The sequence below is a fragment of the Lycorma delicatula genome, chromosome 6 (assembly GCF_047948215.1).
Source record: "Lycorma delicatula isolate Av1 chromosome 6, ASM4794821v1, whole genome shotgun sequence".
Classification (NCBI taxonomy): domain Eukaryota; kingdom Metazoa; phylum Arthropoda; class Insecta; order Hemiptera; family Fulgoridae; genus Lycorma; species Lycorma delicatula.
In genome coordinates, this window is record NC_134460.1 from 94,359,382 (window position 1) to 94,376,550 (window position 17,169).

The window sequence follows — 17,169 nt, forward strand, 5'->3', positions numbered from 1 at the left end:
GCACCGAAGCGGTTAGTTGTTCAAACAAGCATACTCATACCATAATAACAGAATCTATTATCTTGTTTAACAGATACTTCAGTTTCACATTGTTTTCAGTTTCAAATTTATTGTTATCTATTTTAGTTTCAGTGTACTCATATATGATTTGTGAAAAACTGTGCAATGTTTTTAACAATCATTACAAAATTATAATGTATAGGTAACAAATAATCTATAAGGTTTAAGTTCAGGGTTATGTATTTATTATATGACTTTTTTAATTTTTTTTCTATTAAAAAAATATTTTAGTTGATTTAAATAATTTTATTCAGTTAGATGTACATTTAAAAATTACCAGTACTGAGCATATTTATCATCATCATCATCATCATTACCATTATTGCCATCAACATCATCACCATCATCAGCATCATCCCACCCATCTTCGTTACGTGCTCTAGTTTTTTTATTATTTTCTTCATTATTGCCTTGATTGTTTTCATTGGACTCTGCAGATCTGCTATCATCAGAATTACTGCAGCTGCACGGTTCTTTACATTTCTTTTTCTTATCTTCAGCATCCTTATTTTTCTTACAATCACAACCATTACTAGAATTGTCATTATCACAACTGTCATCATTGTCATAATGTTTTTTCTGGTTGTAGCCACCTGGCCCAGGTGGTTTTCCACCTGAACCATTACATTTCTCTGTTTCACAATGCTTTCCTGGACCACAGGGCGGATGAGGAGGTTGGGGACCACACATTTTTTTACCAGGGCCATGACCACACGAAGGACCAGGAGGAGAACAAGTGCGCTTGGCTAAATGAACATGTGAATGAATCTTGGTTTTAAAACCTGATGTGTTGTCTTGTACATCATCCTTATTTTCCTCTAAAATTTTTAAGAGATCATTTAACATAATTCCTTTTACAGGTTGTGATTTATCTTGCCATTTCTTATTAATTATATTTTCAGTATCTTTAAACTTAGTGATAAATCTTTTTTCACCACCTTCCAAATTTATATCTATCCTATTTTTGAACTTGTCTGCAGTTCCATATTCCTGTAACAAAAGAAAATTAAAAATTCTGAATAGCATTTAAATTATTCATATTTCTAATTGTAAACCAGGTCAACAGATAACTGATAATAGTTTATCACTACAGTATGGAGACATATTGAGACATCAGGTACCACCATTGTGTAAGTGTGTGTGTGTGTGTGTGTGTGTGTGTGTGTGTGTGTGTGTGTGTGTGTGTGTGTGTGTGTGTGTGTGTGTGTGTGTGTGTGTGTGTGTGTGTGTGTGTGTGTGTGTGTGTGTGTGTGTGTGTGTGTGTGTGTGTGTGTGTGTGTGTGTGTGTGTGTGTGTGTGTGTGTGTGTGTGTGTGTGTTACCAAAGTTCTTTAAGAATATTCCTACCCCATATTTAGAGAGACAGATTGTGTATTAATTTTTTTTTCTGATGACATAAATTATTTATTTCTATTTATTCTTTATTTTTAGGTATTCTTTAATACTTTTTTATAACGTGTAATGCCACTATAAACCACTTTTGATAAATCTATGCATTCTTTAATCACTGTTGCTCACAATAAATTGTACAGAAACTCTGCAGCTTGAAAAATATTGAGCGCTGCAACAGTTGATCCTACATAGGCTATATCAAATATCTTTAGTATGTTGTGTTGCCTTGTACTGTTTAAATGAAATTTAAGGAGGAATTTACAAGAAGAGAAAACTACTTTCTTCAAACTGCCTACTTTACTATCTGAGTTCTATTAATTCTTTATAACAGCATGTCATAACCACCAAAATTTTCACATTGATATGCAGCTCTAAAATTGAAATTTTCACTCTCTTCACAAGGGCTTATAAATGTGCTGAATATCATTACTCTCGACTGATAGTTTTTGTACCTCAATAACACCACTGCTGTTAGGAAGAGTGGGACTGATAGTGTTAAGCATAAACCACTGGGTTGGTTTAATGGTGAACTTGTCATCACAAATCAGCTGATTTCAAAGTTGAGAATTCTAAGGTTCAAATCATAGTAAAGGCAGTTAAACGGATTTGAATACTAGGTAAATGGATACCAGTGTTTTTTGGTGGATGGGTTTCAATTAACCACACATCTCAGGTATGGTCAACCTCAGACTGTAAAAGACTACACTTCATTTACATTCATACATATCATCTTCATTCATCCTGTGAAGTAATACCTTACGGTGGTTCCAGAGGCTAAACAGAAAAAGTGAGAGAGAGTGTTAAGTGTAATATGTATCCCTTTTTATCAAGAAATAATGTTATGTATTTATTCGATTCACTAAGAAATTAATTTGTTAACAATGGTAGAAAAATCAAGAATTTAAAGAATCATAGTGAAATACATAATAAAATGAGAATGAAAAAACTGTGTTACAGAGTGTCCCATATAAAACGCAACCCATCAATCACATCCATGAAATTTCAAAAGTCAAGCTTACTCCCCTACTCGTTACTGAAATGGACTCGTCCAACATCTGAACATCGCGGCGACGCAGTAGAACACTACCGATAGTAACAACAATGCAATCATAACGTTCAGTGTATTGCTAGAGACAAGATGGTGTTTTCGCTAGATGAACGTGTTTTCATTGTTGAGTCTTACTTCAGTACGAAATCAGCGGTTGCAGTGCAAGATTTGTTTCGCCATAAGTACCCAGCTAAGCCAACTCCTAACAAAACATCAGTATTAAGGTTAGTTCAAAATTTAGAGAGACCGGTTCTGTTAGTAATAAGGAATACAAAAGATCTGCGTCAGTGTTGAATACAGATACAGTCACTGAAATCAAAGACCGATTACTCGCCTCGCCAAATAAATCGATCAGACGTTTGTCTGCTGAAATTCATTTGTCTAAATCAACTGTTCATCGGGCGACCAAACAATTACAATTACGACCTTATCGCGTTCAAACGGTTCATCAACTTCTTAAGACCGACAAAGTAAAGCGGCTACAATATTGTCAGTGGTTCCGTCTTTCCGAGTTCTGCGTGAGGGAATTAATGTTATGGATTCGTTATTTTACACAGATGAAGCACGGTTCCATTTGGATGGCTACGTAAACAGCGAAAACAGTAGAATTTGGAGTGCTGAAAATCCCCACATTTATCACGAAAAACAATTACACCTGCAGAAGTTGGGCGTGTGGTGGTGCGCGATATCGCGGAAGAAAATAATCGGTCCTATTTTTTTCGAGTCCACCATTATTGCAGATATTTTATTTCAGTTCATTGCACTCTTGGAAGAGGAAGACACACACTGCTGGCTACAACATGACGGTGCGACATCACACTACTCAGGTTCAACATCTGATTTCGTTGAGGAATTCTTTGGTAATCGTGTTATCGGTCGAGGCTTGTGGCCACCAAGATCTTCAGATTTGACTGCGGCGGATTTTTTTCTACGGGGTTACCTCAAAGAAAAAGCCTACAGCAACAAACCACGAACACTTGAACAATTGAGAGTCAATATTGAACAAGCTGTATTAAATATCCAGCCACAAACTTTGAAAAAAGTTGCAAGAAACGCTGTAAAAAGAATTGAAGCTTGAATTCAAGAAGATGGCGGCCACTTCCAACATTTACTCTAAATGTAAGGTAATGGATGGTAATAATAAAAATTACATTTACACATGCCTTTTTATTATTTCAATACCTACCAATATAAGGTTGGGTTGCGTTTTATATGGGACACACCAAAATTAGTCAACGTAACTGCAATCGCCATTTAACAATAATGTGAATCTCTCATATTTTTTTTGTGTATGATTAATTCACCATATAAGATCAAAGCTTATGAATGGGAATGTGAAATTGAAACATTGTAGCGTATGAAAGATGTGTCATGTCTGATCAGGATTCAAACCCAGGACTTCTGAATGAAAGGCCGAAATGCTACCACTGCACCACAGAGATTATTGAGCTCTACCATAACCACCAAAATTTAAAATTAAAAACTAAGCATCAATAATACCTTAGGAGGTTAGATCATTTTTTCCCAGTGAAGAGAAGTATATTACTGATCAGCACACTTTTCTTTTGCCGCTTAAATATATGCTACAAGATTGCTTTCCTTCAGAAATTAAATAGTTAATTGAAAACAGATATCGATTTCTAAACTATATTCTCATTCATAAATATTTGCAGCGTGAAAAAATACCTAATGAGCTATAAAAAATGTATCTAGACACCAGAGATGTACAGTTAGTTTTTCTCTTACAGTAATTACCGACTTTACAAACGTCATAGATATTCACCATCACTTTTAAAAGTTTAAAATTTCACCTTAATTAAAAAATGATAAATTAAAACTTTTATTGAAGTTTAACTGAAAGCAAATGGACACTCACTATAATTTTAAGCAAGTTTTATTATTTTTTAATATTTTTTTTACGAATGGTGACTCATTGATCACTATAAAAGGAATCCACTATAAAATATTATTAAGCATCAGACGCTGAGTATATAAAATTATTACTGAGTCTATAATTATAATAAACAATTAAATAAACCGTTTTTTTAATTCTGAATAAAATAGTATAATATACTATATATTATATATATATATATTATTATTATTACACAAATTTTAAATTACTCATATTATATAATATTTATTAATATAAATAAATAAACATTGAAACCCAGTAAAGTTCCATAATATTTTTTATAGAAGCCAAATTTTTTAGTATATGAAAAGTATGACTAACCAAGAACATTTGAGATGAAAATCATTACTATCACTCTGTAACAGAGGTTGGCATTTTATTATGAATAATATTTAGTGAAATACAATTTAGATCAATTTATTTATTTGAATATAATATGTAAATAATATTAGAAACAAATTATTAGTCTTTGAAAGTTACAAAAACGTTTGCATGACTCTTGGAGTAAATGCTCAAAAAACAGTATAATACTCATACCAACATTTGGGCAAGTCAAAGGGATAAATAATGTATCTAATCTTTCAATTAAACTAAACATTAATATCAATATCATTAATCAGTAAGGTAACTATTCTGAGATGCTCAAACACGTACGTAGGTTCATATCCAGTTAAAGGTATTTTAAATGGCTTCAGATACAATTAGAATGGCATTCAATTGTCAAAGTGTTACTGGCATACTCTGGTACACAAATTTTGTTGTAAATGGTCAAATTACGATGAAAGAAACTTCCAAATGTAATAAGGCAAAAAAAGACTTACACCCATGTTTAGGCAGAACAACCCAAATCAAATGAATAAATAGTGGAAAATAAATTATTTTATTTATTTTTGTAAAAATAAAATTTTTAAATCTAAGTAAATCATACTTACAGGTAAAATTATTGATAAAATTAGAGAGAGAATCAAACTGAGGGGAGCTTTCATTGTTAACTGCAACATCATCTAATCATATCCTTCATAGCACATAATTATCTTCAAGTAACTGACTGATTGATAAAGTGACTGATTGTAAATAAGAGTGATAAAAGAATAGATGAAGAATATAATACGAAAGAAAAGCTGATATTACAATAAAAACTGTATAAATGCACACTATTTAAACAATTGTTATAATATAATAAAGTAATATGCAAGTATTTTAAAACAATGATATAAAACTACATTACATAAAAACCATCAATTCATCTCTAATGTTGCAGCATAATAAAGCTTCTTTTCTAACAATGGGCTTTTTTTCAATCCTTTTATTTCTTTTAAAAGTGTATAAATTTCTATTCAGTTCCTTATGTATTAACAATACATTTTTTTTATTTCAATAAAACCTATCAAATATTATTTTCTTTAACATTTGCATATATTTTGAGATAGGAAACTTTTATCACATTCCTTTTAGTTTTGTCATTCAAAGAAAATTATATTCTAATGTGAGATGTAAATGATACTTGTTATCCTTCTATTTTGTTAAATTTCACTAGTACTAAACTAATATCAAAATATAAAACTTAAGTGATTTCAAAAACAACTATACACGTCTATATATATATATGTGTGTGTGTGTGGGGGGGGGTGGTGGGGGTGTGTGTGTGTGTAATTATTTCAGAATTATTAGAATTGTTTAAAAATCTTATAAATATATACCAATAAGCAGCAAAAAGTAATCCAAACTAATTAAAAAACACATCTCTTTGAATTAGTGAAAAATTTAAACTACTGTTACCAAGAGATTTTATTCTAGGATCCAAAAATAGGTAAATAACAATAGAAATGAATAAGTCTTGCTTAAAATTATAATAAAAATTGTTTATTAATTTCAATATGTTGTTTATACATTTTTTATTAATGCTGAACAAAACAAAACAACATAAAAGTTAGAATAAGTAAAAAAAAATGTAACAGAATATGAAAATAAAAATCCTTCCCTACTAAAGGGCATTTGTATGTGTGTGTGTCTGTCTGTGTGTGTGTGTGTGTCTGTCCCCCTTAGCTTAGTACCGGAATGTACCGATATTACTAGTGGAAAATCATGATTCATTAGTACATGTCTCTTGGTGGTCAGGTGTATACTTGTTATATTATTATATAATATTAATATTATAATGTTTATATAATTACAGTTTATTTATTGGTTTAAAATGTTCATAATTACTATCAGACAAATTAATAATAATAGCAATGATGGATTAATACAATAATGATAATAATAAGTGACAATAACAAAACAATTAATGTACAAAAATATTAATATAGTAATCACAGCCACAATAATAATCAATAACAATAATAAACAGTAGTAAATGATAATATTACATACATTCAATAACAACAAATTAAACAATTAATACATAATGAAAACAGTAAGTATGACATAAAAAAGAGCAAAATACATAACGTAATCAACAAAGAATAACCATCAAAATATTACACATCAAATAGTGATAAATAGTAAATAAAAAATACAGATTACACATAAGACAGAGTTCAAAATAAATATCGTTCGGAATTTATTCCAGGTAGATAAATAGAAAACTAGACCCATCAACAAAATAAACCGCTAGTCTTAATCCTTTTTGACCACTAGCCTTATATTAACAAACAATCGCATAGTATTCACTTGCAAATACCTTTGCTACCTACCCTAACAGTTTATGAATGAAGTTTATTGCATTACTTCTTTCACTTATACACTTATAGTTTTACTGTAACTCACTGATAGTATTTCTTGTTTCCTGGAATTCCTCGTATCGAACTGGATTCAAGACTCTCCACGCTGGACTGACGTCTCGCAGCTCATACCCGTGACTCCTCGCTAGACCGACGTTGTAACTGTCTCACACTGTTGACGTTGTAACTGCTGGAATGGTTCGCAGAACTCCGCCGAACCCATACAACTTGCAAGCTCCTCTCCTCACTGAACTGACGTAGTAACGTCTCGCAAAACAGAACTGATTTTTAGCTGGTTATTTATACTGCTAGTCTATTTACCTGCCGGACCGGAACCATGTCGAAGCGTGAGTACAGTCGACCGAGGCTTTTGTTCCCATGAACTCCATACCTGGTCTCTTCTCACTGTACAACAGGTGTTTATTGTGTGTTAGCAGGCAGTCTAACAAAAGACGATTGTAAAACGATCTATTCTTTACAAAAAGGCTTCTCCTTTCTGTCCCATTTTGGATTCCTCCTATTATTATTATATTAATTATTACTTTCATAATAATTGGTAGGAATCCGTTAATCAGGCCCGCTACACCGGTCTTGTTACAATATCAATTTCTAGAATTAAATTTCTAATTTAATTTTCGTTATATCAACTTTCAACATTCAAAAAAAAAATATTTTTATACAAAAAGTAATCAGTTTTGGACACCTAATAATCCCGTTCCGAGAAGCCGCTCGCCAGGGCACCCCGCCCGAAGGGCCTAGCTGCGGAGGGGTTGCTGTAGACGCCTTTGCAGCTAGTATTTAATAAAAAAAATATATTTGCAAAGGTCTTTAAGAAGAAATATAGGTTGAGATGATTTTTATTTGGATTATTATTTAACTAAAATATATTTTTTTAAAAGTCAGTGATTTATTTCTTTTTTATATAGTGTAATGATTTTTCTCTCACATCTATAATGTTAAAGATTTCATATTTCTGTAGCGTTTGCATGTATTTTATCGACATTTTTTTACATGAAGTATCGTTAGACATATTAGTCTATTGTTTAATTGAAATAAGTTAAAAGTTGTATTTTACTGTATAGACTATTACATTAAAATGTACACTTAATACTTTTCCGAATATTGTTTTTTTTTTTTTAATTACTGTAAGTTATATGTTGGAGTAAAATGTTAAAAAAATTTTTACATTTTTATGAAAATGTAAAAAAGGATTTCTGTAATAATTTTGATGATAAAATCATTTTGTTTTTAAACGTTTTGTGGTTAAAATCTCTCAGCTTTTTTGGATTTAATTTGATAACACAGCTCTGATGATCGAAACCTGTTACTATCCTTGTTAGATGTAAACCTAAACTTTTTATAAGATATACAAACACCTTCCCGAAAATCAAATGATTTACAGAATCCAGTTAACCATGCTCGAACTCACCTATTAGTAACACTATCATTTGTGAAATAAATGTATATTTAACTTTAAAAACTTTAATAATTATCTAAAATATGCAAATATCTCAAATAAAAAGCAAGATAATGAGTATTTACATAACCAATAAGTTGAGATTGGGAAGTAGACTGCTTAGCATCTGAAAACTTCACATTAATTCTATCCTGTCAAACACACACATACTTTTACTTCCTGTTTAATTGTTTATTTTAGTTTCATTATTAAATATAGACCTACTCACATTGTAATGACAGAATCTATTATCCTTTTTAACAGATAATTTAATTTCATATTATTTTCAGTTTCAATTTTACTTATGACTATTTAGTTTAATTTTGAGATACTCACATGTCGTTAGTTAACTTTGCAATGTTTTAAACATTAAATGACAAAAAATTATGCTGTATTATTCAGGTAGGAAATTAACGTTAAGTTCAGGATGATGTATTTATTACATGATTTTACCTTTTTATTAGTTAAAAAAAAAATTATATTCTACTTGATTTAAACAATTTTATTCAATTTTATAGACATTTAAAAATTACCAATACTGAGCAAAATTACCATTATCATTGTCATCCCATCCATCATCTTTACGTCCTCTATTTTTTTTATTATTTTCTTTATTGTGATCATGATTTTTTTTGTTACACTTTGAAGAACATCCACTGTCATCAGAGTCACTACAGTTGCAAGATTCTTTAAATTTTTTTTTCTTATCTACATCATTCTTATTTTTCGTGCAGTTGAAGTCATCACAACTGTTGTCATTACATTTCTTCTGATTGCCGCTTTGATATCCAGAACTGTAACCTTTTCCTGTTACGTAACCCTTTCCTGGACCATAGTAAGGTTGAGGTGGAGGTGGACCGCAATTTTTTCTACCAGGACCATAAGGACCATAAGATGGACCAGGAGAAGAATAAGAATTACGCTTAGCTAAATAAACATGGGGCCGAGTTATAGATTTAATTGATGTAATTTCTTGCACGTCTTCCTTATTTTCGTTCAAAATTCTTTGAAGATCATGTAACATAAACTCTTTTACTGGTCGTGATTTTTCTTGCCATTCTCCAACTCTTTTTTCAGTGTCTTTAAACTTAGTTATAACTTTTTTTGTACCGTCTTCAAAATCTACATCTACTTTTTTTCTGAATAATTTTGCCGTTCCATATCCCTGCAACAAAAATAATAACAAACACCAAATAATCACCTATGTTATTCATAACCATTCTCATCAAAAGCAAGGTCAACCGACAATTTATCAGTACAGTAAGGTAATATACTAAGAACATCAGGTACCCTTATTGTACCCATGTTACATAATAATTCACTAATAATAATATCCTATATTTGTTGTGCCAGATTACTTATCTTTTTCTTTTCTCTGATAATATAATCATTCATTTTGATTCATTCTTTAATATTTCCTTTATAACATCAAGTATCATTAAATAACACTTTTAACACATATAAAAATCTTTAGTTGCCATTACTGACAACACTTTGTACAAAACGGTTATAGCTTGTGAGATATTGAACTCCAAACTCAATTGAAACAGTTAGTGCTAGATAAATTGTGAAATATCTATACCTTGTATTGTGTTGGGATACTCCACAGTAAAAGTTGTTTTTTATATTTGTTTTTTTAATTTTTATTACTTAGGACAACTCGAATTGTTTTATGAAATGAAGCAGTTAAATAAGATAGATAATTAATCTATTAAGATATAAGTATAATAGGAAGTTGAAAGGAAGTTTAAACTGTTAATATTTTTCATAAATGATGAAATTAATATTATGAAATTTTATTCTTTTCGTGTTTTTTAAAGTGATATTAACAACCAGTATTTTTAGAATTAAAATAATTACTAAACTATTCACCTCCGGGACCAACGTTAGGTATTACTTCAGAGGATGAGATGAATGATTTGTACTGCGTCTGAAAATGCCATGCCTGACCGGGATTCGATCCCGGGATGCGGATGAAAGACCGAGATGCTACCACTTGCGCCACGGATGCCGGCTAAACTATTCACCTTGAAATTTATCATGCTATTTAATATGAAGCATAAGTTAGGTATGGCCTAAATCTTTTGTGATAAGCTCGCTGTGCAGCTCATGAGTTTCCATTGCAGAACAAAAACAAAAATGATATCTGCATATTCTTCATTGGAAAATCTATATTTATAAAGCAATTGTTAGATAATGACATACATGTATTATTAATGTTTATTGCTGTTCAAATGCAATACAAGAAACTCAGTTGGTGGAATCAGGTGTTAGTGTTGGCGATATATGAGTTAAATGATTATAGATAAAATTAATCACGGAATTTGTTAGAACTTCGTCGGCAAGAGGCAATGAAATCAGCGAACTAGTTTATAGTTCTAAACATGACCTAATATAAGAGTGAAATGAAAATGGGGAAAAAATAAGCGTGAAAACATTATATTTCAGTTCAATTAGATTTGTTATAAAGAATACTTTCAAAAAATACCTCGAATCTTGTTAGACAACGTTTTTTCCATTTGATGAACCGCAGGACTCAAATATGTCATTTTATTCATTTTTTTTAATGTACTTACGAATCGCGCCGCTAGATAACAGTACTTATAATACTAGGTAGTGTACAAAAACTTGTGCTTGAAATAATAAAATATACTACAGCTTGTTTTAATAGTAAATGCTCTTATATAAATGAAAGTACTGAAGATGAAACATTTTTTTTAATTCCCATCACTTCTTTAAAAAAATAAAAGTATTAGTTTACAAGAGATTATCTAGTTTTATTAAAAAAGGAACAAATAAAACGGAAATAAAATCGATTTGAAAAATCGAATTTAACGATACAAATCGAGGGTTACACTTGGAAAGTAATAAGTGCAGTATTACATCCGGATCTTCGATTCGTAAAAGTAATTATACTAGTTTTATAAAAAAAGGAAAAATATGGTATGAAGTGAATGATAAGACTATCAACAAAAAAAATTGGCCGTGAAGTTTAATTTGTTTGTTCTAGAAAGGCAATACATTTTAATAATAAATCCATAAGATATAACGCATGTAAATTTTTGTTAGGTGAAATATCCTTAATGGTTAAATTTTATTTTCAGTGTTAAAGTTTTCTAATTTAAGTTATATTCTTTAGAACCAAAAAATGTTGTGCCAGCATTTGCAGTATTCCTCAGGTTCGAGTCAATTTTTTTTAGAATTTAGTCTAATTTTATTTTTAATATTTTGTATTTAGGTGTAAATTTTTTTTCTATGTAAATTTGGGTTTAAACCATTTGTAATTCATAAAAAAAGGAATAATCTAACAAAACGCAGTGATATCCAAAAAAAAATACAATGAAATTGTTAACCATACGATAAGAGTCTCGCATATATCATTTTTTCCGCTCAAAAAACAAAAATTTCTGTAATATAAAAAAAAAATGTTTTTAACAAAACGATACTGATATCGAAAAAGGTAACAAACTACATTTCTATTATCAAAATCTGTTATTAATTTAAAATTTTCTTTAAAATAAAATACATGTTCAATGTATGTAATAAACAATAGATAATAAACAATGTTTAAGCGTTCCATATAATAAGAAAAAAAGAAAACTTTGTTACAAAACTTACCGGCCCGATTTCATTTATTAAACAACGAATAATACATATCACATTTACAGAAATAATACAGTTCTTACGACTGTATTGATAGGCAAAAAAATTTAATATTTCTCTAAGTGTGATACGATTTCTTGAATTGCTTTTATGCATACATTTCATATTTGTAAATACAATTTTTCTATCGCCCTTAGTTTTAAATAAAATAAGCTTAAAAAAAAATTAAGGGAAAATATAGTTAAAATTTATAATTTTACATGTTCATACTTGTGTTAGAATGATTTCGCTGATGCTTTTCTTTTATAAATAGCCTCAGGCACATCCCGAATTAATGCCCAACAGTAATCGACTAGCATGTTAGTATTCCATTTCCCTTCATAGCAGCAGCTTTCCGTCACCGAAATGTCTTGGTGGAAATGTTCACCATGTTCGTCACTTACGTCTCCGAGGTTGTCCGGGAAAACCCAGATGTGAGTGGAGGAAATGTATTTTCAAATACATATTACATCCCATAGCTCTGTATGAAGTTGATAAACAGTATCATGGTAACTGTCGGATTTTTGTTTGCAGAGAAAATGTTTGCAAACGTCTTTAAATGAAGCCCAAGCTGCACTTTCTACATTATTTAACATTGAGTTAAATACATCATCTTTGCAGGCCTGATTGCAGATTGCAATGAAGGAAATTTACAGTATGTTTATATTTTTTAGAAATTCCAGAGACACTTGTTAAACAAAAGTAACAATCGGTTACATGATCCTTTGGTTCACACCAAACCATAGGTACACCAAATGGCAGAGCCTTCCAAATACCTTTCAGCCATCCTCTTAAATATACAGAACAATTAGTGAATATTATTAGGAGCCCATGTCTTATCCTGATCACCAATTTTACACTGAAAGTACAATGATATGCTTTTTTAATTAAAGGTGTAATGTTTTCTCTATTTGATTTTACGGTAAACTCACCACATACATAACAAAAGGCATGCACATCATTTACATAATTTCGAGGCATTATGAAACTGCACTGTTATAAACTTAAGGCAGCAATAAGACTGAACAAAATTAATTCATTCCTAAATCCAGTGCTTAATACAAACAACACAGCTGTGTTTTCAGCTACATGTTTTGACATGCACAGACATGATTAATTTTGTCCATGAAGGCTCACTCTTTAGTATTAGATATGTCATAATACGTGACTATAATATGATTTAATTCTTTGTATGGTATTGTTTATTTAGAGCTTACAAATTATGTTAAAGTTAAACAATAAAAAATTAGCTAACATAATACAATATAGGAGCTTAAAATGCTAACTATGTGTTAAAAAATGAAAAAATCCTTTAATTAAAATTTAAACATTTTTCAAAAGTGGTGAGTTATAGAAAGATTCTGACATCATATTCATTTTCAGCATCAAAAAACAGATTAAAATCATGTATCGCATGTTTGGAAACAAAAATTATAGTTTATCAGTGTTATTCGTTGTTTAATAAATGAATCGGGCCAGTAAGTTTTGTACCAAATTTTTTGTCTTTGTTTGCTTATTATATTGAATGCTTAAACATTGTATATTATCTATTATTTTATATGTATTGTCTGTTACATATATTAAATGTGTATTTTTTTTTAAAGAAAATTCTAAATTAATAACAGATTTTGATAATAGAAATATAGTTTCTTACCTTTTTTGATATCACTATTGTTTTGTTAAAAACATTTTTTTTTATATTACAGAAATTTTTGTTTTTTGAGCAGAAAAAATTTTATCTGTGACTTACCGTATGGTTTACATTTTAATTACCGATAGATTTAAATATGTCTAATAAATTTTTTGACTGATGTGCTGTTTTATTTGATTTTTCTTGTTTTATTTTTTTTTTTTAATTTTGACTGTTTATTCTTTTTTAATATTGAATTTTTTTGTTTTGTAATATTGGAAATCTTGTTTCGTTTAATACCTAGTTAAAACCGGCCACAATTTGATATGTATTGTTTTTAATAAACTTTGAAATTCTTAGATAGATGTTTAATTTCTGTGGGATTTTGTTTAAAACATCTTTGCTTTTTACCCATTTAACAATGTTATTTTATGCCAAACATAAAATTGTATGTTTTCAACACCAGTCTTTTCTTTTTTTCTACAAATTTCTCTAAAACTACTAAAAATACAATTTTGGAATTTTTTTTTCAAATTTTGAGGTTAGATTTCACATAAAACCAAAAATCTACCCCTTAATTTTGACCCCAAGAATTACAGTCTCACTTAATTTTACTGAAGTCACAGAAATCAGAGAGAAATCTTTTGCCAGCTGACACTTGCTGTCGAAGCATTTTCAAACCTCTGTTTATATAAGAAGGTGTATAAAAGGTTTAATAAAGATTTATCGTAATTGCTTAGAATAGGTCTCACAAACAGTGTTATAACATCTAATTAATCAGATGAAAAAAGTAAACAGTATACCTAACTTAATCATTTAGGTGAAATGTCAGCATCATCATTAATTGACATGATAGCTATTCTGTGATGCTACAACCCTAAATTTTTATCTATTTAAAAGTCTGATTACTTTTAATTGTGTTTGAACAACATACTACTAACTGCCAGTGTTGCTGTCATATTTTAGCCATTCAGGTTCCATTAATCATTCTTTCTTACTTAATGGTCAACATTAGACTGGACATGACAAAATGTCAAATGTATCTAGACTTATGTTGTTAGGTAGAATAAAATCAAAATGAAAATATAAAAAACTTGTTAAATATATCATAATAGAAAATAAATTATTCCATTACTTATTTTTGGGGGAAAAGTTTTTAATTTTAATGCCATACTCACAGTTAGAAACAGAGATAATGTCAAAGAGAGAATCAAACAGACAGGAGCTTTCATTGTTAACTGCAATATCATAAAATCATCTCCTATATAATATTGGGCAAAAGCAATTGCCAGATAATAGATAAAAGAACAGCTAAAAATATGGCAATATTAAAAAAAAGTTATAATACAATAAATAACTATTTGTACAAACTACTTTAATAAATTTTAACAATTGGTTTAATATAACAAAATAATTTGTAAGTTTGTTAAAAACAATAATATAAAACCACATTTTATTCAAACAAATAATTTATCTCATGTGTTTTTCTATAACAAAGCCTCTTTTCTAACAATGGTTTTATCAATCCTTTTATTTCTTTTGAAAATATGTATATTTTTATTCAATTAGTTTTCAATGACAATAATACATTTTTTTATTTTATTAAAACTTGTTAAATATTTTTTTCTTTACCATTAGCTGTATTTTGAGATACAAAATATTTTATAACATAATCTTTTAGTTAGATAGTCATTCAGTGGAAGCTACTTTTAGATATGAGAGGTAGATGATACTCATTCATGTCTACTGTCCATCGAGTTTGTTCCATTTCATTAATACTATGCTGAAAACAAAATATAAAACTTAAGAAATTTTTAAAATAGCATATTTTTATCTAGTAATAATTGTTTGACACAAACTCTTTCTGTTTTGTCAGTTACTATACTCTTTCAAAACAAAACATTTTCATTCATTTTATAAAACATAAAAAGGTTTCTATAAAAAATGTATGTAATAAATTAATTAAAACTTACAATTCTCATGGTTAAAATGCCTTACAGTTGTTTGGATTATCAAGATGTTTGTATAAAATTGGTTGCAATCACCAGGGTTGTATTATACTATACCTTTTGATATAAAGGATTTTATAAAATTTAAAGTTTCATGGTTAAAACCGTCACAGCTTGTTTGTTTTCAATCATCAAAGATTTTGATAACATAACCCTGGTGTTGAAACCCCTTATTATCCTTATAAGATGAAAACCTACTCCCCTTATGAGGTATGTAAACATCCTCCCAATAATCAAATGATTTATGAATTCAATTAAACACTTTAGGAATCATCAGTTATTAGCAACTCTTTCTATTCCTTGTAAAATAAATGCTCTAATACCTTGTTTAAAGATCTTAACAACAGTTTAAAAAGTGAAAATAACAAATAAAAAACAAAATAAATTAAGAGTGTTCCACAAAACCAATCAGTTAATGCGAGGAAAATACGCAACTTGGCATTATTGAAAACTCCATATTAATTTTACCCAATCGAACACACTCAAACTCTTCAAATAGTTAAAAAAATTATCTACTGTTGATTATAAAACTTTCCTTTTTTGTACTTTTTTTAGTGTCCATATTTCACATTCATACATATACATCCTGATCCCGTAGGGAAAGACACCCTCCACCACCCTCTCCATTCCGAGCCCGTATGGGCTTTACTGGAGGTCATATTTGAAACTTCAGCTTTTGACATATTCCCGTCCACCTCGGCCAGGATGCCACTGATATGAATGCCATGAGTGACATTCCCATCAGTGTACTACTAATTAATGAACTTAAAACAATCTCACACAACTCACTGAGTCTTAAGCAAGACTGAAAATACCTAACTAACAAAGAAATTGAACTACCTAACCATAGAAGGCAAAAGTGAGTTCAACACACAACACCAAACATAAAAATATTACATGGAACAATAACAACACAGTAACATTGAAACAAAACAAAACAAGGGCAAGAACAACAAAAACATAATTTATAAAACAAAACATCAATAAAAATAGAATAAAAGAGAAATCCATGCAGAGCTCTAGATCCCCTCAGCAATCCTTTCCTTTGCTAATTATACTACAAAACTCTCCACTATTGCCCATTCAGCCTGGCTCCTCCAATTTACCTGGAAATCCAACACCGACCTGATAAGATCAAGCCGACGGATGGTCTCCGTGCATATGAACTCGTATTTCGAGCACTCATAAAGAACATGGTAGGTGTCCTCCAATTGTCCACACTGATGACACACCCGAGAATCTATCAAAGCCGAATTTCTGCAATCTGTCCCTAAGAGCACCATGGCTGGAAAGAA

General features: G+C 29.9%; 2 protein-coding genes across 2 annotated transcripts; both read right to left on the reverse strand.

The window, feature by feature from the left end:
* Positions 1-285: 285 nt before the first annotated feature.
* LOC142326034 (uncharacterized) lies at positions 286-5,505 on the reverse strand. Its single transcript, XM_075368126.1, has 2 exons — positions 5,347-5,505; positions 286-1,050 (listed from the first exon to the last, which is right to left on the reverse strand). Exons 1-2 carry the CDS (start codon positions 5,416-5,418, stop codon positions 334-336), a joined length of 789 nt encoding a protein of 262 aa, XP_075224241.1. The 5' UTR covers positions 5,419-5,505; the 3' UTR covers positions 286-333.
* Positions 5,506-9,062: 3,557 nt separating this feature from the next.
* Positions 9,063-15,151, reverse strand: LOC142326038 (uncharacterized). The gene is made up of 2 exons (XM_075368129.1): positions 15,044-15,151; positions 9,063-9,758 (listed from the first exon to the last, which is right to left on the reverse strand). The coding sequence occupies exons 1-2, from the start codon at positions 15,113-15,115 to the stop codon at positions 9,123-9,125; spliced, it is 708 nt and encodes a 235-aa protein (XP_075224244.1). The 5' UTR covers positions 15,116-15,151; the 3' UTR covers positions 9,063-9,122.
* Positions 15,152-17,169: the final 2,018 nt, after the last annotated feature.